This window comes from Mustela erminea, chromosome 1, assembly GCF_009829155.1.
Source record: "Mustela erminea isolate mMusErm1 chromosome 1, mMusErm1.Pri, whole genome shotgun sequence".
NCBI lineage: Eukaryota > Metazoa > Chordata > Mammalia > Carnivora > Mustelidae > Mustela > Mustela erminea.
In genome coordinates this window covers 33,567,426-33,590,390 of record NC_045614.1, presented here as the reverse complement: position 1 = coordinate 33,590,390, position 22,965 = coordinate 33,567,426, and the positions used below count along the sequence as shown (strand labels likewise).

General features: G+C 42.2%; 1 protein-coding gene across 19 annotated transcripts in view; it reads left to right on the top strand.

Moving 5' to 3' along the window:
• The window catches only part of MAGI1 (membrane associated guanylate kinase, WW and PDZ domain containing 1), a 631,665-nt gene that overhangs the window by 483,803 nt on the left and 124,897 nt on the right, over window positions 1–22,965 (top strand). For 18 of the 19 annotated variants that reach the window (XM_032359452.1, XM_032359374.1, XM_032359366.1 and 15 more), the window contains exon 3: window positions 21,445–21,564. In XM_032359452.1, coding sequence (XP_032215343.1) covers window positions 21,445–21,564 — 120 coding nt within the window. Of the gene's footprint in view, window positions 1–21,308; window positions 21,328–21,444; window positions 21,565–22,965 lie in introns of those variants that run through there. The other variant, XM_032359412.1, reaches the window with a different exon arrangement.

The following is a 22,965-nucleotide window of genomic DNA, read 5'->3' as shown; positions in this document are numbered from 1 at the left end:
ATAAATGGTGGCTTCTTGGTAAAAATGATGTTTATGACTCTTAAGCTATAATGACTTTCTAATGCATTTCAACATTTTGCAGTTTGAAATGAGAACTTGACTCTTCATAAAAGCTCTTGTGCCTTAAATTACTCATTAACATATGGTAAGGGGTATAACATTTATCATAATCTAGGAACCGGCAGATAGGAAGCTAATCACTCAGGAACTCAGGTATGCCTATTTACATTAAAACAGTGAATTTTCTTTGTTCATGAATATTCATTGTACTTTGTATTTACTCAGTAAGTAATACAGGCCTCAAGTCAATATTTTCTGAAACCTATATTTCACAAACTAATGGCATGTCGGTTCACATATTTAAATATTTATTAAACCAATTCTAAACATCGGTTGTACTTGCTCCTGAATCGTGGGCTATTGATATTTTTCTAAGCAACATTCCTTCCAGTGTCTGTCCAGCGATGTATCTTACAGGCTGCTTGTTTAATGCAGAGATACAGGGCAGCAGGCTTCTCTGTTTCGTTATAGCTGTTGGGTCAGAATTTTACTGCTTCTGGCTCAATGCCACAGAGAGAGGTTTCCTGTTGGAATCAGCTCTCTATTCAGCGTAATCTCTGTAATAAAATGGAAATAGTAGGAGAGTATCTCAAGCAGCGATCTGTTATCAAGCCCAGGTTAATAAAGTGGTAAAGCGATCCGTGGGTTTGGAGTCCCTTCTGCTCTGTGATGGAGCTTACGTCTCGTGCCCAGGGTTTTATCAAGAGTTTGCCCCCATGTGCAGCAGCACGAGTTGGGACACAATGATAAAATCATGATCTTTTCTTTTATAAATTGACAGAGTCTCGTAAATGGGCGTGGTAATAGCCGTCCACTGAGTTGGCGGAACTCTTTGCCCAAATAGATGTGATGGTCTTAAAATTGGGGGAAGGTCTTAGGCTGAGAGTTGGCATTATTTAGTAAGGTCGTTCCATTACTGCCGTGTTTCACTGGTCACTAGAGTCTCTTGAGAAGCAAACTGGCAGATAATCCTAGGACGTCTTCATAAACACTCTTCATTCTTACAAGACGGGTAGTCGACTGTGGTTGATTATTCCCCTGGGATGAATTCTTTTTGTGATGTAATGGAAATCAGGGAGTCATCCCACAAAAGTTTCTGTTTCCAGAATGTTCTGTGCTACATTGCCGCTTTAACAAGAGTGACAGATCAGTCCTTTTGCTAGCTTTTTTTTTTTCTTTTTTCTTTTTTTAGGAGTGCTCATTATGTGACAAGCACCAGCTGAGTATCTTATGTACATTGTCTCAGCATAACCTGGCAATAGCTTCAGGAACTAGGCCCTGTCATTAATCTCGTTTACTGATGAGAGAAGTGGGATTCAGAAAAATCAAATTATTTGCCCAGGGTCACCTGGGAAGTGGCATAGCTGAGTTCAGATACAAATCTGACTCCAAAGCTCAGGGTATTTTTTTTTTTTTTTTTTTTTTTGACAGAGATCACAAGTAGGCAGAGAGGCAGGCAGGGGTGGGGAGCAGGCTCCGTGCTGAGGAGAGAGCCCAATGCGGGGCTCAATCCCAGGACCCTGGGATCATGACCTGAGCTGTAGGCAGAGGCTTTCACCCACTGATTCACGGAGGTGCTCCAAAGCTCAGGTTCTTAACTCTATTAATGTAATGTCTCCCAAGTACATGCTTAGGAACTTCTTTTATGCCCTTACGACTAGCCCAAGCTGTCACGGATTCTGTTCTGGTTACCTGTTTGCTATGTCACAAACATCTCCAAAACCTAGTGATTAAAAACAGTGAAAAGCAGTTATTTTGATCATGAATCTGCAGTTAGGCTCCCATTCACTGGGGGAACTTGTGTATGTTCCCCTTAGAGTCGACCAAGGCACCATCATAACCCAAGTGGATCCATCTGTATTCCAGGGCACAGAAAATGTTTTAATAGAAGAGATCTGTCAGGAGTTGTGTCTTGTGGGAATGTTTGGTCTTGTCACGAAGACTTGGTAGAATCCTACTTGTTAACTGTTCTCAGGGGTTGTCAAAGTCTTGGAATGCTAGAAAGTGATTTTGAGCAGCTGGGGTGGTTGGCTGGGGACTCCAGTTCCTCTCCACATGGGTCTCTCCAGCTTCCTGTTCGCATGGCTGCAGGATTTCTAGAGCACATAGTCGAAGAAACCAAATCAGAAGCTGCAGGAATTCTTCTGGGGAGCTTTGGGCATAACACAGCATCACATCTTCCATATTCTCTTGGTCAAGCACGTCACTGAGCTGATTCACATTCCAGGGGAGAACTGGATTCCATGTTTGAATGGGAAGGATCAGTGGTTCTTTGAGCCTATTGCAGTCTATTACTTCACTTACTATCACAGCCTCTTAACTATTGTTCCTCTTTCCCTCCTGGTCCGTAGACACTCTGTAGACAGAGTGATCTCTTTATAATGGAAGTCTGTAAAGTCTTTTTTTTTTAAAGATTTTATCTATTTATTTGACAGAGATCACAAGTAGACAGAGAGGCAGGCAGAGAGAGAGAGGGAGAAGTAGGCTTCCTGCTGAGCAGAGAGCCCGATGTAGGGCTTGATTCCAGGACCCTGAAGGCAGAGGCTTTAACCCACTGAGCCACCCAGGTGCCCCGGAAGTCTGTAAAGTCTTATGATACTCCTCTGGTGAAGAACCTTGAGGGGTAACCCATCTCACTCAGAGTAACAGCAGAAGTCCTTACGGTGGCCTCCATCTGCTTGTGCTGCTGGGTCTTCATCATCTCTCTGATCTAACGGTCTCTCCTCCTACAGTAATTCAGGAACCAAGTATGTTTCTGCCTCCGGGTATTTGCATTTAGTGTTCTGTTCCTGGTTTTCTGTTCCCCTGCCCTCCTTTCCTTTAGACCTTCTCAGGGAGGCATTTCCAAACCTAGGACGTTGAAACTCCACTTCCACTACCCATGATTTCCTACCATTCTTATTCTTTTTCTCCCTTACGCTGAGTGGCACACTTCATACGTATCAGCTCATTTATTGTGTATCTCCACTCATTAGAGTATAAACCCCGTGAGGACGGAGACCGGTTTATTTATTTATTTTTTATTATTTTATTTTATTTTATTTATTTGTTTTTGCCGTGTCCCAGTACCTGGAACAATACCTGGCACATTAGCAGATGTCTAGTAAGGATTTGTTGAATACAAGGAGGAACTTGATTTCAACCCAGGTTTAAATTCTCCTGGTGTTGCTGATTTTGAAGTATCTTAATTTTTTACTATAGCTTACTAGTTCATAATGCTGTGGGATTAAATCTGTTTGGGATTCCAGGGTGCAGGATTTCCCTGAGATCACGAATTCCCATCTCCTCTCCTTTTCCTTTTTCGGAAACATTCAAAGGACTTACTGTCTTAGGATGTTAGATAAGACCCCGTGTACCTTTCTTTCAGCAAATTCGTGCCAACCTCTGCACACCCAGGCCGTCCTGGGCACTGCGGATGGGGTGGCACAGACATAACCCTAGTCCTGAGTGTGTTAATATTCTGGTCAAAGAGAAAGCAAATCGGTGTGCAGATTACATAAGCTGATACAGAGTGTGGAAAGTGCCATGAAGGAAATATGCAGTGGTCTAGGAAGGAGAATTAGAGACTGGGAAGGGTTCAGTTGCAAAGTGGCTTTTAGGCTGAAATCTGTGGCAGGGGGATGTGAGAGACTGCGAAAATCTGAGGCAGGGCATGGGAGGGAGAATCAAAGAGAGGGAGAGGGAGAAATATACTGTAAATAGTGGAAATATACTGTTTTGAGGGCCCCATACTCATGACCTCGACTGAACTTAATTACCTCCTAGAGTCCCTACCTGCAGATAGCTTCACATTGGGAATGAGAGCCTCAAAGTATGAATTTTGGGGGGTTACAGTTCAGTCCATAGCAGTGACATTTGAGCAAATGCTTGAAAGAGATTTGGGAGCAGTCATGAGGCAGTCTGGTGAAAGAGTGGCCACTTGGGGCAAAAGTGTGGTAGGGACGGAGATGAGTTACAGCAAGTGCAAAGGCCCTGAGGCAGGATCCTGCCTGGAGTTTTCTAAGAACAAGCAGATACAGAGTGTGACATGAAGCATGTGGTATTGAATTGTAGAGATTAGGCCCCAGAGTCAGGAAATTTGGGGGTTTATTTCCAGAATTAAAGGGTTAAGTCCCCCTCTTTAACTGCGTAATGGTTTGAGGCAAGTAATATACCCCTTTCTGATCCTGTTTGTGCATTTGAGAAGCTGGGATATTAATACAATGCTCGCAATTCTATTGAGATTTATAGTAAGTGCTGAGTAAATGGTTGTGGTTGTGATAATAGTAGACTTATATTAGTAATTCAACCCCCATTCCTGTTGCTGCTGCTTTTCCTTCTTTTCCTTCTCCTGCTTTTGATGAGTTTTGGAATTTTTATTGTCCCAATCCCTTGACCCCATGTAAAGATTTCTGAATTTGGGATCCATCAGTACTCCCTTCTCCAATTAACTTTGATGACGTGTCATCACCCTCGTTTTCAGAATTTGTGTGACCAGAAGCATGTCAGTGGCAGGTGTGTGAACACGATTGTGGAAAACTAGCAGTGTATTCTCCTTGTGAACTACGGGCCCACGGTTGTTGAGTGCAGATTGTAGATTGACAGGGATGCCTGCAGTGGCTCAGTCCAGCTCTGATGGCTGAGAATTTCCCTCAGGATTCCAGGCCTACATCCCTGAGCCTGCTGTGGTGACTCTGGACTTCAGGCACTTCCCTCCTGAGGAGTGTGTTCCTATCTGGATGGTGGGGATGTTTGTCTTTTTTGTGCTCCTTGATGCGTTCTCGAATTTTTTTGCAGCAGGTACTTTTCATATCTGAAGAAATGATGAAGGCATTGTTGTTATTAATTTTAAAGTTAGCCACTTCTCCTCAAAATTTGATCAAGCCCTATTCTGTGAATCTTCTCTTTTCCATTTCCATGTATTTTGGTGTAAATGCCATTAATTGACATTAGTTGGTATTCATTGAATGGTTTAGAGAACCACTCTTTCCTCTTAAGTGCCTCATTTCCTGTTTTACCTACATAAAATAACACTTTTCTTGTACAAAATGTTGTAATGTCTCTTTTAAAATGAATAGCTTTAATCTCTTATTACTCTTTCAGCTAGAACATGTATTACATGTTGAGGGTAGAAACAGCTTTCTGGATTTCCCAGGTGGCTCAATTAAATACCCTTTAAAAAAATTTTTTTTTTGTTTTTGGTTTTGCTTTTGTTTTGTTTCAAGAAGCCACAAATGTGGAAGGCTATGGCAATAGATTCTGGATTTATTAAAGACTTCGACTCTTTGTTCCCTCTGGGAAAAAATGTGGTTTTCCCACAAGATGAGAGTGTAACTTCTGGGTAAATAGGTTAAGAGGCAGGTATGTGGTGAAAACTGCTTGTAAGAACTCCAGAATCATCTATCACATCAGCAGGTCTTCACCTGCTGACAGGAAGCTAATGGCAGTCCTAGCCTCCTGCCAAATGAAGGAAATAAAGATTGGCTCTACCCTCCCTTTGCCCTTGATCAGCAGGCTGTCTTGACAGGGATGACGAATTAGATGAAACCCAAAGGTGAGGACCAATAATATTCGTGTGATACGGCATTGGATTAATATGTGTAGAATAAAACACAAACAGGTAAAACGATGCCATGTTTTCTAAGAGATTGTTCCTCTGTCTCAACTAAGATGCCATTCACGTTTCATGAGTTGATTTTTAAAATTTCTGTCTCCCATAACAGTCATTGATTTCACCCTTGATTTGATTTGATCTGGACTCATAGTGGAATCAGTTGTATAGCTGACAAGGGCATAATTTTCATTCTTGGGTTAAGGAGAATCCTGTAGGCTTAACATGCTGTAGCCATCTTAGAAGGCAGCCCACTCACCCACCTGACGTCTCTGAGATAAGGATGCTTGAGAAGAGCCAGTTTCTGTTAGGAAGCATAGCATAATATATTGTTTAATGTAATAATTATTTTAAGTAACTTGTAAGAATGAAGATTTCTACCTGATTTTCCTTTTTAAAAACTGGCCATTTTCTAAGACCTTTGAGACCTCCCAAAGTGGTGTAATGAAATAATTCTTGTAAAAGTCCATCTGAATACACACAGGATTTTCTTTTTCTTTCTTTTTTTTTTAAGATTTTATTTATTTATTTGACAGACAGAGATCACAAGTAGGCAGAGAGGCAGGCAAAGAGATAGGGGGGAAGCAGGCTCCCTGCTGAGCAGAGAGCCCGATGTGGGGCTCGATCCCAGGACCCTGAGATCATGACCTGAGCCGGAGGCAGAGGCTCAACCCACTGAGCCGCCCAGGTGCCCCCACACAGGATTTTCAATTTATCCTATCAGCACAGGTGTACGTACATCACCGTCTCCATTTTCCAAGCAAATGTTTAGAAGCGTTAATAATTGGTTTTAATTTCACCTCCAAAAGCTACCTAATTTAGCTTAAGAATGAAAAATAATTTCTATGACTCAGCTGTCTAGGAATTGTAGTCTGTAACATTAAATGAACAAGAGTTGTGGTGAGAGAGGTCCTACATAAATGTGAGACTGTAATTGCTCATTGAGAAGTGAACTAATCGAAATGAGGGCAATAATAGTTAATCAGCTGGCTCTAGATCATTTTGTAGTTGTACCAACTTCATATTTTTTTTTTTTTTTGCTCGTGACTTACAGTTATGGAGATAATTGGCAAGCATTAGATAAAGTAATGGAGAGTCCCAGGGTGGGAAGAAGTCAGAGGAGTAATTCAGCTTTCTGGGAATCTGCTGATGTCATGGTTAATGAGGGAACAGCATAAGTGGCCGAGGAACAGTAGCAGAGTCCCATGAGTGAAGTCATCTCCCTGGGAACCTACCCTTCAGTGACGGTTCACATTACTCACAGTTCTTTGTCTTTCTGAAGACAGTCTTTGAATATGAAAAAAGAGTTTTGGGTGTCAGTAAAGCCTTTGCAAGATGAATGCTGGTTTGAAAAAAGGGAGTGGGAGGGAAGCCCCTGTTGAGAATGAAACTGCCAATTTTTACGTTCTCCACTCAGTGACCCTTCCATACGATGTTGAGATATCCTAGAAATGTTACTGTTCCCACTTTGTTGTCCCTTATACTGTAAAGGCTATACTTCTGTGTGTTTATGGTAAGGAGAAACGTAAGTGGGGTTGTAGATTCTCTTTTGTACAGGCTTCTTGGGATAGCTAACTTCTGTTTCTTCTTGTAGCATGTCATAACCCATGGTACACAATATTCCCCTGGTTTGCTTTGACATAGGAGAATGTATACTTGATGGGAGCCAAAGTAAAAGGTACATGGTGAGGACTGATTGGCTGTCAATTCGCGAAGGCTTCAAGAACTATCATGCCTATGTCAACTGAGAACCAATGTATTTATGAAATCAATGCAACACCCCCTCTTTTTTTTTTTAATATATCCATCTTGAATTGCTCTTAGTATTGCTCTGTTTTGATACTAAGCATAAATTGATTTCTCTCTTCATATTCAGCCATATAGTATTTGTCCCATCCAGCTGTTACATCCTTTCAATTAGAAGGAGTTAAGCATCTAAATAATAACGTGATACCTCAGAATTAGGGGACTTGAGGTCCTCCAATTCCAACACTGTCTTTCAGCAATAGGCATTTTCTTATAGGTGGATGCTGGTGCTTCATGATAAATGATTAACAAAAATTATGATGTTTAGGGGCGCCTGGGTCGCTCAGTGGGTTAAGCCGCTGCCTTCGGCTCAGGTCATGATCTCAGGGTCCTGGGATCGAGTCCCGCATCGGGCTCTCTGCTCAGCCGGGAGCCTGCTTCCCTCTCTCTCTCTCTGCCTGCCTCTCCATCTACTTGTGATCTCTCTCTGTCAAATAAATAAAATCTTTAAAAAAAAATTATGATGTTTAGTTTTGTTAACGTTGATTTCTTTATTTTTTAAAAATATTTTATTTATTTGAAAGAGAAAGGGTGCCCATGAACAGGGGGAGGGGCAGGGGAAGAGAGGAAAGCAGACTTCCTGCCACAAAGGGAGCCAGCGCAGGACTCAATCCCAGAACCCCGGGATCATGACCTGAGCTGAAGGCAGCTGCTTAACCGACTGAGCCACCCATGCACCCCGACTTTGTGATTCCTATCAAAAGACAGTGCAACGACTTGTGATTAGAAGTTCTAGACATTCATGTGAGAGGTTTTCAAAGGTGGTGATTAAAGACAGAAGATTTTGTGTAGATCGGGGGAGAATGCCAACTGGGAAGAACTGAATTGGGCATTATGTGTAGGAAACCTGAGTTCCCTGTTTGCAGTGTAATGAATGATCAATATCTCATTTCTTTTCTTTATTTCACAGCTGTTTCCCTTAGAAGCAGAGTGGGCTGTAGTGTTGACGCTTCTCTCCTGATGGCCAGTGTTTGTTGAATTCATATTCCGAGCAGTCTCCACATTTTATATGTGTCCTTCGGAGGGAGATGCTATTATTCCTCCCATTTTAGAGATGAGGACACCAAGGCCCAAGATATTTCACTTTGCTATGGTTGCACAGTTTGTCAATGTTAAGAGCTGGAATTTGAATTCACCAAGTCTGATTTTAGTTTTTATAACAATTTATCTTGTCATTCTGGGAGAACTCTAGACGCCTGCAGTTTTTAGGGAAGTGACATAACATGGTCAGTAATTCCTGAACTCACACTTGCACTTGGTTTGTGTATTGGGAGGACTCAGGGAAGCAGCTGTTAAATTGTTACATAATGTACATATTGTGTCCATGGAAATATAACAACTCCTGTACTAAATTGTAATATCCTTGAGGACAGAGACTACTGTGTATTTACCTCTGTATCTCTGTGGGATAATATTAACAGCTTTATTGATACACAGTGCTGTTTCTGTAAAATTCATCCCTTGAAAGTGCACAATTCAGCATTTTTATTGTATTCCTAAAACCATGCTACCATTGTAACTGACTTTAGAACATTCTCATTTACCTCCAGAAGAAACCACATGCCTGTTAGCAGTCACTCTTTTTTTTTTTTTTTTTTTTTTTTTTTTAGCTAAAGAAAGGAAGCTGCCACATATTAGAAACATTCAGCATTGGACTTACAAAGTTGCCTAATTTCTGGAAACTTGATATTCTTAATTAATTATAGCTTTTCACCAAAATAATCATTTTCTTTCACATTTGCTTTTGAAATTATCTGGTATAGATTGTTGGAATTCATTCATTCCATCTTATACAGACAGTTGCTGTCATTAATTGGGAGAAAGTAAAAAGTATTACCTGTCATAATGGAGGAAGCCTATCCGACGTAATCCCCTTTATCATAGACAGCCTTGAGTACTAAGATACAGCATTACTGATGGCCGGAATTCCTTTCTGAACAAAAATGCCTCAAGATAATTCTCAAAAGTTGATTTTTGATAAGCATGCATCTAGTGTTGGAGACTCTTATCCTTTGTTTCCTGAATGCTGGATGTTTAAAATGAATCAATGACAACTTGAGAATTTTCACATTCCTGTTTTTAATGAGCGCAGGATTTCCGTGAATTTATAGTGCCAGGGATCCCTCCCCCGCGTAAAAGAGAAAGAGCAGTTTCAAGTTATTGCCTAACCTCCCTCTTCACTGGATTCTGGCTCAATTTACCTCATTCTCTGTAAGAGTAGCAAGACATGGACGGGCGCCTGAGTGGCTCGGTGGGTTAAAGCCTTTGCCTTCAGCTCAGATCATGATCCCAGGGTCCTGGGATCCAGCCCCATGTCGGGCTCTCTGCTCATCAGGGAGCCTGCTTCCCCCTCTCTGCCTACTTGTGATCTATTAAATAAATAAACAAAATCTTTAAAAAAAAAAAAAAAGAGTAGTAAGACATGGCTCCTGAGTGTTGGGTTTGGGATCAAAGAAGTCATGAGGGAGAAGCTTTTTCACCCCCACACCCAATTTCATCAGCCCCCTTAGCTTTCTTTGATGAAGTCATGTAATGATTTATTCCCTCCCCCAGGTGGAGAACTCTGGAGAGTCACCTGTTCCCTCCCCCCACCAGTTTGTTTCCCCACCCCAGTGTCTTCTTTGCACACAGGAGATTTCACTGCTCGGTGGCCACAAGATCCCGGGTTCAAATCTTGCCTCTACCCTTTACCAGCTGTGTAATTTTTGGCAAGTCACCAAATCTCTCTGTTTACATTTTCTTATCTGTGTGGTGGGGATGATAATGGTACTTAGTAGATAAGGATGGTAGAAGGATTAAATGAGTCAATGCATACAAAGTATAAATATTAGCCTAAGTTCAGACTTTTGTAATGAACAAAAATATTTTTAAAGATTTATTTATTGGAGAAAGCGAGTTTGAGCAGGGAAAGGGGCAGAGGAGAGAGAGAGTCTTAAGCAGACTCACTGCTGAGTGCGGTGCACTATGTGGGGCTTTATCCGGGGCCCTGAGGTCATGACAAGAGCTGAAATCCAAGAAGTGGACCCAGGCACTACTATGAATACAATTGATTTGTTATCTCATAAGGATTCTGTGATACATATGTTAGGAGTTGGTTGGACAGTTAGGTAGTCTGGACCAGGGTCCCCAACAAGAAAATGTGGAGTCAGGACAGCTCAAATAAACAGCACTAACATCCCATTTCGCGGCTTGGATGGAACCGCACTGACATTCTGCTTTGCAGCCCTTGCAGAAATGACTTCTGCAAAACGTCCTAAAATAAGACCATTAACCACAAAGCATTTGTCGATTATCGTGGGCAAGGGGCAGTTATGACATAAGCCCCCAGATGTCAGCAAGTGAAAGACCATAAGCACAGAGATAATCACTTCAAATATGGGACCAAAGCCTTGATTGCTTAAGATACTTCTGCAAAAGAGTTCATAAAATCCCCCAAACTCAGAAACTCTGAGGGCAACCCACTCAGGCCCTTACCCTCTCCTGGAGCTTTGTACTCTTGCTCCATCAAGTTTGCTCTGCTGCCCTCCACCCTTCTTCTGTTCTACCTCTTCATTCTTCAAAGCGGCATGACCAAGAACCCCAGGCACTCAAGGGACAAAATGTTTTGAACCCATAGTCTTACAGTAGTTACCCTCCCTGTTTTACAGGCAAGGACATGGACTGCACTTAAAGGGATTTTTCTAAGGTCAGTGACAAAATTTAATTTAGTGACAGTAAACTGGAACTAGAACCTGATTCTGCTTATATGGAGTTCCTTTCTCTTGAAAAATTGCTGCCTTTGTTTATTATCAGGAGTCAGTTGCTTGCCAGAGGCTTCCTTAGGCAAATACATATCTTTTTTCTGTATCATCATGTGGTGTACTCAGCACTCTGCAGCCTCCCCATTCATCCTTGGCATTGCGTGGATCTCCTTGAAAGGTGACCTGTTCAGACTTCTGATGACAGAGGACACCTGGCCTCCAGGAGAAGCATGCACCGATAATTTGGACAGTTGCTACTGAACTGTCTTCATCTTGGTGATTCACCTGGATCGGACACTCAGAACCGGTTTCTCTTCATCCTAAATCACAGTTGTAGAGAGTAAAGCTAGAAGTAAGGTCATGAAAACCAGATCAGATGCTTTCCGTCTCTCTGGTATCTAGGCCACTTTTTCAAATCATCAGCACAGTGGGTCAAATGCCAAGTCCTTATTTATTCCCAGTGTTTTAGGTGTGATTCTTTAATGAGATTCCCGTGCCTCTGTCACATGGTGTTCTTACATGCAAGATGGAACTTGAAAGGATCTTCTGATACCAAGCATGTGAGTTATTGACGGCATGACAACAGTTGTCTTTACACACCTGCTGTTAAGCAGTGTGGCAATATTCCATTCAAGACGTAACTACTGAGTATTCTTTGTTTTGGTCAGGATAGAAAGGTGAGGGGCGGCACCTGGGTGGCTCAGTCAGTTAAGCATCTGATTGTGGCTCAGGTCGTGATTTTGGGGTCCTGAGATCAAGCCAAAGCTGTAAGTCCAGGTCTGACTCTGAGAGCCCAGAAACCAGAACCCCTACCCACCAGAGTCTGAAGGCAGGAGAAGATGGTGTCTCATCTCCAGCAGAGTGAATTTGTTCGTCCTCTGCCTTGTTCTATTTAGACCCCCAGGAGATTGGTGGTGCCCACCTGTACCTGGTGAGGGTGGTCTTCATGCTAATCTCTTCAGGAATCACTCTCACAGACACAGCCAGAAATCATGCTTTACCAGGTAACCCAAGCATTTTTTAACACAGTCAGGTTGAGACATATGAACAACCATCACACCATGGGTGACTTTCCTTGTTCACGAAAGAAGACATCCTTTGAAGTGTTCAGGACTTCAAGGAAGGAGCAGCAATTTGTAGAGCATTCAATAATGTGTCAACAGTGTCAACATTTGGGTTCCTGTCCCCCTAGGATTATTAGGTTGCCCTTTTTAATTTATTTTCTTTTTTAAAATATTTTATTTATTTATCCATCAGAGCACAAGCAGGCGGAGCAGCAGGCAGAGAGAGGGAGAAGCGGACTCCCTGCTGAGCAGGAAGCCTGAGGCGGGGCTCGATCCTGGGACCCCGGGATCATGACCTGAACTAAAGGCAGAGGCTTTAACCCACTGAGCCACCCAGGCACCCCTGGGTTGCCCTTCTTTATTTTATTTTATAATGCCCTACAGGGATGGTTTCCATTGTTTGTAAGGAGGCATTGAGTTGGATTGGACACAAACCCAATCAGACACAGGGCTCTTTGAAGACAACCTTTTTCTGTTGAAGACACAACACAGCTTGTGTGTGTGTGTGTGTGTGTGTGCTCACACGTGTGCTGCTCACTGACACTCACTGACAGTTCCATTCCTGTGACCATGCCATTTCTGAGTCCCCTGAGCTGTCACATCTGAGACCACCAGCCTTTTGGGTCTTTATCTCGTCCTTCCACTGTCTATTTTCTCATCTCCCCCTGCCCTCCACACCCGCACTCCGAGTAAGAGTCTGCCCGGATACTTGCAGCCCTTCCCAGGGCGCTGTGACTGCCTCATTCAAGGGTCTCCTCCTGTCACACTGGAATTTTTTCCTACTCTTTAACATATTCCTCCATCTCTCGTTCCTGGGTTTTCTCACTTATAGGTCTTCTTCTTTGTCGTCTTCGATGTCTTCTTTTTAATAGTTCCCTTTGATAGGAGCACCCAGAGCGTCCTCTAGTTTCCCCTTCATATTGTTTCTTGTTCTTCCCTCACAAATTTTAAGCTTTCTAAGGATCTTGCTCACCCCCGTCCCCTGACCCCAGCCAGCCCCTTAGAAATAATTGTCAAGAGAATGAAAGGCGTGCAGGCATGCATTAGAAAATGCTGGCCTGGGCGCCTGGGTGGCTCAGTTGGTCAAGCGTCTGCCTTCAGCTCAGGTCATGATCCTGGGGTCCCACATTGGGCTCCCTGCTCAGCAGGGAGTGTGCCTCTCCCTCAAACCCTCTCCCGCCTCATGCTCTCTCTTTCTGTCTCTCAAGTAAATAAATAAAATCTTTTAAAAAATTCTCCCTTGATTCCCTATTTCCTGTCTCAGTACTGCTCCTTTGGCTCTCTCTCTTCCATAAAGAAAGAAAGAAAGAGCGAGCGAGCTGGCCTGGGTCAGGGGAGGGGGAAGAGGGAGGGTGGGGAGAGGCAATTCTAACAAGCTTTGCTCTCACCCAAGCATCAGGATACTGTCCTCTGTGATGTACATACTTGGCCATTCCCTGGCACATAGTAAATGCTCAATAAATAACAGCCGTTGATATTTTTGTTCTTTTTCCCTTAGTGCAGAGACACTTTCAGGAGTCCTGTACTATGGCCTAGCCTTGCTATGCTTCCTCAGTCTCTTTCCCAAGGAATGTAGATTTGAAAGGACACGAGGAAGAATCAGAGTGGAATTGTTTTAAACAAATGCATGTTCTGTCATGAGAAAAGGTCCGTTTGATTTCCGTCCCCAAATCTTTTTGGATACTTCGTGTGGTGATACAAAAGTTTCGGTAAAAGTGACTGGTTTCTATTTAAACATCCAGGAAGATCACATGGAGTCCACATTCTAGTGACACGTTTGGGGGCCTGTTTCCGCATACAAGGTGTGATAGAAAAATTGCTTGTTTTTCAAGTCTATCAAACACGTAAGACTATGGTATACATTCATGGATCTGTTGTTTCTAAATCTGTTTGGGGCATGAAGAGATTTACATCCTTGGGATTGGTCTTTCTCCCTTCATGATTGTTGGGTCATACTGTGAATTTATGTCTCGTTTTGTAGCAAAATGCCAAAACTCTCTTCCCAGTGGGGGTACCATGTTGCAACCTTACCAGCAGTGTGTGAGAGTTCTAGCAACTCTGTACTAATGGCAGCTTCTGGTATTGTATGATTTTTAAAAACTATTCTAGTCATTGGGTGGCAGTTAAGCATTTCTTTTTTACATGAATGTAGCTAACATTTTTTTTTTAAAGTTTGATTTGAAGGTCAAACGTTGAGTAAACAGGATTGCGCGTCCTGAGATATGGCCAAGCTTGTGTGAGTAGTGACTGAGTGAATTTGTGGGAACAATACATTCGATGGTGCTCCCTCTCCATCAGCTGGAAAAATGAACAGCATCCGCCTGTCCCAAATATCTAATGAATTTCAAGCAATGCACATAATGGCTTTATTATATAGAATGATCCTTCCTTAACATTGGAGGTAGCTGAAGGAACTCTAATTTTTTGAAGTCTCATTATTAGATTTTGATAAGCAGGACCCAGACTAATTTCACAGCAGGTGAAACCATTGACTATTAACAATTTAATCTTAGTAGGGTAATGATTCTTCTATTAGCAATCTGGCCTTGAGACCTTTTGGACAGGTGCTGAGCGACAGCTTGCCCGAAAGCCTGGTGGTGCTGGGAATACATAGCAGGAGGAACCAGCGTGTTGTGTCCCATCCCTAAGATTTTGTTTGCTGCCTCAATTGGATATTTCAAGGGAATTTTCAGATTAAGAAGAGAGAGCTGATGAGCTCCAAATCTAATTCCCTTTCTGTATAGAGCCATGATTTGTAGCGTTGATAAGGAAGGTCACTTTCTGATTTCCTCAGCAAGGGTCACTCAAGCCAGGTACACTAAAAGTTTATGAGCCATAAAAGGTGCATAAGAAGCAAGCAGCCTCTCAAGCTTTAAAAGGCGAACTTTTGGAGGCACTGCTAATTCATACTGAGACATTCACTAGGGCGTAGCTCAAATTAATGTGTTAAGTTATGATCTGGTGGTGGTAAGGGTTGATAGTGTTGACCACCTTGGTGAAATCTGGTAGGCATTTTCACACTGAAAAAGGACTCTGTGTAAATCTTGAACAGATTGAGGTCTGTTTTTTTTTTTTTAAGTAAAAATTAATTTTTTTGAGAGATTGAGAAAGAGAGTATGCAAGCCAGCCTGGGGGATGGGGCAGAGGGGGAGGGAGAGAGAGAGAATCCTCAGACTGTCTTCTCAGCTTGGAACCTAGTATTAAGGTCTTAATACCAGGACCCTGAGAGCATGACCTGAGCTAAAATCAGGAGTCAGATGCTTAACTATCTGCCACCCACATGCCCCTATATGTAGTATATTTCCATCCACTATATAAAGGCTAGTGTCAATGTCAGTGCTGGCTTTCTGTGACATGGAAACCTTGGAACATGTTGTTTGCTTGATTCACATGGAGCCTGAATTCTTTTGCATGTTTTTGCAAGGACTACTTTAATATGGAAGATACTGGAATAGGATACCCAGGAATCAGATTGTTCAAGATTCCCCAGAAATAGGGGCGCCTGGGTAGTTCAGTGGGTTAAAGTCTCTGTCTTTGGCTCAGGTCATGATCTCGGGGTTCTGGGATTGAGCCCCGCGTCATGATCTCAGGGTCCTGGGATCAAGTTCCATATCAGGCTCTCTCCTTGGCGGGGAACTTTCTTCCCCCTCTCTCTCTCTGCCTGTCTCTCTGCCTGCTTATGATCTCTGTCTGTCAAAATAAATAAATAAATACATAAAGATTCCCCAGAAATAATCATTTTATTCAGTTTATAAAACGCCAGAACAACTACATACCCATTGGTACAATTCAGAGTCGGAGAGTTCTTTAAAGAAACAATCATTTTGTCTCTTCCCATTTCTGAACCCACTCTCCTGAGGTTACCTCAGCTAAAGAGTTAGTATTATTCCACCGACGTAACTATTTATTAATTTAAAAAACATACAGCACCCATAGGGCTTCCTTCTCTATTTTTCGATAACATGCAGCAATACTTTACATATTATCCAAGTTTACACAGTAACTTGTTTGTATCACTCAACTGAACATCATGGACATTCTTTCCGGTAATTACGTGTACATCTCCCTGTTCTACGCATAGTTAAAAAAAATTTCCTGAGGGTGAATCTACCATATTTCATTCAATCATTCCCCTATGTATGGGTGCTTAGTTTTTCATATTGGAGGACTGCTTTTGTTTTGGTCTTTTTCTTTTGTTTTTGCTACAAACCCTGCTGCTACAAATATCTAAAGAGATTTTTTTCCCCCCCTAAGAGACCATAGCTCTGCTCAGCTTACTAGTTACATGACCTTGGGCAGTTAATTTCCTTCTTAATTGTGCGCATGACCTTCGGAAGTTATTTTCCTTCTCTGACTCTCAGCTTCCTCATCAATAAAATGAGTGTAGTGATAGTCCTTACTTTTATGTTTCTTGTAACAATTAAATATAGTAACATTGATTTAGTATTTAACACCTCGCCTGGGACATAAGTAAGGATCCAATAAATGGATGCTGTTCGTCCTTTCCTACTGTTTATCTCTCACTCCTGTTTTTGTTTGTGTGTTTGTTGGTTTTTTTGGAGGGTAGGAGGTGAGCACTGCGCATATTTGCTTAAAGCTAATAACTGTAAGATCTTGTTGGCCCGATTTCTGGCTAGACAAGCAGAAGGCAGTGTTGTGGGCTGTAGAAAACCCCAGTTTGTCAGCCTGGTGATTATTTTTTTTTTTAATATGCTGTCCCTGAGGAACATGATAGAATTTGTTTTACTTCTCTTCTGCCAGGAAGTAACCCTTCTGGCTTTGTTAGAAGCGTGGTTTGTAATAATTGTACCCACCCCAGATGGCTCCTGAAAACCCTTTGAAATGCCATCTGCCAGGCGTGTGTCCAGCCGGCAGCCTGTCATTCTGCTAGAAGAAAAGAGGAGGCGGGGCCCCTCCCCTGCCCTTTTCTCCCTCCCGTCACTGAATGGAGCCTGGTCATGTTGGCCCAGACCCAGGGCGGGTTGCTCAGAGGATAACTGGGAGTAAACCTCCTGCTAGCCTGTGGAGTAGAAAGGTTTTGTCTGGGTAATAAACCCTGAAGGTTTAGTGGGTGGAGACTCACCCGCCCCCATCTCTTCCCCTGCAGCTCACAGGCCACTAAGCATATTTATTTACACGGGAAAATGGTATCTACGAGTTTCATGTTTTCTTCTAAAATGTAGCATTTTTGAAGGTCTTCATAATTTTGAATCCTTTCAGGAAATTAAGACGCAGGAGTGACTGTTGTCTTTAAAGTATGACAGATGGGTTCTAAAAACATGGTTGAAAGACACAGGAAAGAGAAGTTGGCTCAACAAGGAGGCGGGGCGGGGTGGGGGGAACCACCAAAAAACCATTGTCTGGTTTCAGAAGACTTTAAAAACCTAACAAATCTTTTGTTGGTTTTATTTATCTTTATCTTTTAGGGGGTGGGGCTGGGGATAGGAGATAGAGGCAGGTAATGGAATTTTGGTGTGGAGGCTGAGTTGCCGGGTTGAACACATTTAGGACAGATCCCCTCAAAGCAAGTTTCAAAGAGTTTCTCTTCTTGCCCCACACTGGGATTTCCCAATATGCTATAGACTGTGTTTTCCCAGTAGCAGGCTAAATGGCTTTTTTCACTTGACTCCAGGACATCACACCCTTTTCTTTTGCCCCTGCCTTGCTGACTGCTACCTCCTAGTCTCCTTTGAGGTGCTTCCATTCCCTGTTTCTGAAAATTACAGGGTTTTAAGTGTTCAATCCCAACTTTTGCTTTCATTTCGTATACTACCCCTCCCTCTAAGATTATTTCTGTTCTCTTTACCTTCAGATGCCAGTGGTTTACTGATCACTCTCAATTTTATGTCCCAACCTGCACGCCGACCTTCAGACTTACCTGGTCAGCTGTACACAGCCTTCTGCATCTAGGTGTCTAATAGGCATCCCAGACTTCACATGTCCCGAAGCGAACGCTTCCTTCCTCCAAGATTCTTTTAAACCCTTCAACGTGTATTGCTCTGAGAAACTTTAATGAATGTTTAAATGAATGTTTTTCCCCTAAGAACCACTTCCTCCCTTGTCTCCTTGATTTCTATGAAGGGCACAAGGCCGTTTGCCCAGGTCAAAGAACGGGATGTCAGTCTTTATTGCTCTGTTTTTCTTAGACACTCCATCCACTCCCATCAACAAGCTCTGTCTTCAGAATGTAGACCCCTTGTGGCTTGATTAGTGTAATACGTCCATCTTGTGGACTGTGTCACAGCTGTTTGAAATAGTCACAATGTATGATAGAAATCTGATGGTTTCTTACTAGCTCTGCCCTATTCTTCTTGACCACGACCTGATTTTCTCTCCCATGGACCCTGTAATCACCACCTCGCTGATCTCATTGCTTCTGTTTGTGCCCACCTCCCCCTGCTCTGCCCAAAGCCTGTTCTCTGTCAAGCTCAATGATTTTTTTTTAAATTTTATTTATTTATTTGACAGACAGAGATCACAAGTAGGCAGAGAGGCAGGCAGAGAGAGGGGGAAGCAGGCTCCCCGCTGAGCAGAGAACCTGATGCAGGGCTCATCCCAGGACCCTGGGATCATGACCCGAGCTGAAGGCAGAGACTTTAACCCACTGAGCCACCCAGGCGCCCCTCAATGATCTTTTAAAAATGAATCCTAGCACAAACACCTCCCCCTACCCCTCAGCTGAAAACCCTCCAGTGGCTTCTCATCTTCCTTGGGATAAAATATGAAGTGTTTGCTATGGCTTTCCTTAACCCTTTTCCATTACTCTGTCACTATTCCTCTGGCCTCTTTGCCTCTTCCTGCCTCAGAGTTCTTGGCCCTTCCGCCTGCCCGGAATGCTTTCCCGTCCCCTTGGCAGGGCTCTCCATTTGGGTGGTACCTCCTTAGCCAGGCTTTCCCTAATCCCCATCCTGAAAGAGCTTCCCTCCTCCCTGGCAGACTTCCTTCTTCTGAGATATTTTTAAGCCCTTTAACCTATATTGCTCTGAGACACTTTAACCTATGTTTCCTATGGTGATTTCCACCTGAAATTTTGTTATACTCACACACATGTGTTTTCTGTCTTTCATAGTAAAATGTAAATTTCACTAGGGTAGGGGCTTTGTCTTGTTTTTCAGTGTTTCCCCAGTGCCTGCACTGGTGTCCAGCATGAATTGGGACCTCAATAAATAGTTACTGAAAAAAAAAAAAAAAAAGCCTAGTGAGAGATGTAATGAGATATAAATATATATATAATATATATTATATATATATTGCCCCTGCCTTGCCCCTTTCCTATATATATGTGTATGTGTATATATATATAAATATATATATAGCCTTTGAACTGTAGCATCCTGTCAACTCATTTCATTTTAACAATGACATAAACTATCGTATGTGCTGATGATTATTGCGCTATGTCTTCTAAAAGATTGATTTCATTCAGTACACACAGCAAATCTATAGTGCATGTACCATTATTATCCCTGTGTCACAGGAAACCGAGTAATAACAGAAGCCAAGGACCTAAGTTGCTAAGACCACAAGTGGGGAGGAGTGGTAAGCCTTGAACTTACCATTTCCACTTCAGACACCTGCTCAGCTACAGTTTCTGGTATTCTCTGTGTTAATGCAGTACCTGTTATGTGTCTGACATCGAAGATGTCAATTTAAAAATTGTAAGCTACCTGAAAGGGCTTGTCATCAACTGTCGGGGGAGCCCGAAATAGGAACAAATCAGGAAATCGTACAAGAGTGGACTTCAGATACAAGCAGCTTCTTTAGCGGAAAGCTCCAGAAAAGCAAACGTATGCAATACAACCATACCATGGGGAATTTGAGGCTATTTATAAAGCTCTGATTTCAGATATTAAAAAAACCAGGCTCATTTAAAATGTATTTATCTTGAGTTAAGTGTGCAACAAGTGTTGAGGGGCTTGTTTTTGGTTTGGGGGATTTTTTTGGTTTTTTGGTGGTTGGCTTTGTTTTGTTTTTTTGACTTAAGAGAAATGCTGGATGGTACCGTTAGGTGTGCAGACATGATCATTCTCATAGACAAATGTTGAGAGAACATTAGAGCCACAAGGCACATACAGCTGGTTACTGAATTGCTTTAAAGTTTTAGGGGGAAATCCTTGCTTATTAAGTCCTTAGGAATATTGAAAAATCCCTGCTTATTATGTAGGAAAACATCGACCTTAGAGCAGCATAGGTATGGTGCTTTGCAAAGCAAGTTATGTGGATCATATTACCTAACTTGAATGTGAGAGCAGAAATCCTGTGTTTTGCTCTTTTTTGAGGCTTTATAGTATTTAACAGAGGTTCCTTGCACACACCACATAATTGCTTCTTGATTTGTTTTCTGTTCTCGGTTTGTGTGTAAATCATATTCCTTCCACACTACTTCTACACTTTTGGTTGAGATCAGGCTAAAAGAGAGGCACAGAGCCTAGCACCTGAGCTGGGTGACTCAAATCCCCTAGAGACCCTACATTATTCATAAGAAGAATTGTTGTATTTATTAGTCATTGAGAGAATGATCATGCTCAAGGGGAGAATTTTCTAGCAAATTCAGTGCCCCTTCTCTCCCGTCAGAACTTACGGGTGGCCTCTTTTCATCAAACCTATTAATTACACCGAGAGCAGCAGCATTTTAATCCCTGGGAGATAGCCAACCACTGATCTTGGGCAATTGCATTTCTCTGGTGATGTGTTTATGCAGTGGGTGTCATTTTCTTCAAAGGGCTTATTACAGTGGAACTTGCCGGATATCCTTCAAAACACAGGAATTTTGAGGCCTTTGTTAAAAATATAAACCCCTTAGGCTGTGAGCTTAAGGTGGATAACTTTTTAGTATCTACTGGAGTCGTAAAAGCTGCTGATGGTGAATGTTGTCTGTCTAAAATCCCACTTGCCTTTTTCATTCAGTGCATTTTAAGAAATGATAAAAACTCACCCCAGGCTACCCAGCAGTGCTTGGATGGCTCTTGCTCCCATCCAAAGGTCACAAGCATGAGAGGGTGGAAGTGAGGCTGCTGTGCTGTTAGAAAAAAAGTTGTCCTTACCAGGTCCCTGTCTGGGCAGATGGGTGGGTAGGCTTAGGCTGTCCAGCTTACAGAACAGGTTATTCCAATTACAACCGAATGGGGAGCTTCCTGTTTTCATGGACTGATGGTGTCTTGTGTATCTGTCTTGTCGGCTGCAGGCACAACCCGATCTCCCAGAGAAGGAGAAGTGCCTGGCGTGGACTATAACTTTCTGACTGTGAAGGAGTTCTTGGACCTCGAGCAGAGCGGGACCCTTCTGGAAGTTGGCACCTATGAAGGTGAGTGTATCTGTGTGAGGGCCGTGAGGCTGCCTCTGTCCTGGGCACTGGTGAGGCACCAGAGCTCTGCAGGCAGGAGTGTTTTGTGAACTAGCGGAGTCTGATCAACGGTAGGAGACTGCAGTTCACCTTACTAAGATGGAAAAAATATGTGGTGTAAGGCTTTGTGGCACTCTTTAAAAATAGTTTAAAAATAGTTTGGAGGCTCTTTTTTTTCTCCAAGAGGGTTCTTCTTTATTAATTGAAGACTGTACATATGTGTGTGTGTGTGTGTGTGTGTGTGTGTGTGTTGTTGTGAGGTATGGGCTTGCATGGTATTAGAAAAAAGAGAGGGGTGCCTGGGTGGCTCAGTGGGTTAAAGCCTCTGCTTTTGGCTCAGGTCATGATCCCAGGGTCCTGGGATCAAGCCCCGCATTGGGCTCTCTGCTGAGCGGGGAGCCTCCTTCCTCCTCTCTCTCTCTGCCTGCCTCTCTGCCTGCTTGTGATCTCTGTCTGTCAAATAAATAAATAAAATCTTTTAAAAAAAGAAAAAAGAAAAAAAAGTGGGAAAAGAACCATGGTCAATTTCAAAATATGACCTTACAGGTAGTTGTTTTTTGCTTGTTTGTTTGTTTGTTTTGACAACAACTTGTCTGGGAAATAAGGAAGAGAAAGTCATTCTTTCCAGTTGTTTCTATTACAAATGACATAGAGGCGGAGTTACTTTGTTTCCCAGTTAATTGTATCACTTTTAATCTTGAAGGAATAGAATTTCATTTTTTTAAAGCACTAATTGATTTTTAATGTATTTTTTGAATAGATAATACATATATATATGGTTCATGAAGCACAATATCTCAAAAGTATGAAATAAGTAATCTCTTTTGTATATCTATCTTTATCTGCCTAATTTCAGATTCTCCTTTCTCTCCATATTACATCCAGTGCCGTGAGTTTTTGCTCACCCTTCTGAAATTTCTTTATGTAAATACAAGGACACCTGTGCCATGTGTGTACATAAACGTGTGTTCTCTGCATGTGCTCTTATTTCTTCCCTATTTTGTAAAAAAGGTAGTATACAATACATGATGTTTGGCACCTTGGTCTTTTAACAGTGTCCTATAGTTCTTTACAGTTTCAGTAATAGAGCACTTGAATTGTTTTGTTTTTTAAATGGCTGTGTAATCTCTTTTTATCAGCATGGCCATGATTTATTTAACTATTTATCCCATTGGATAAAGATTTTTAATATTTCACAACACTACTGTGTTGAATCACAGGCATAAATCATTTCACACAAGTGCAAATAAGTCTATAGGATGAGATCCCCCAGATGGGATAGCAGGGTCAAAGCCAAATGTAGGGAAGAAAGTCAACGTACATTTTCTGAAAACAATATTGTAGCTTGATTGCTCTTTTGAG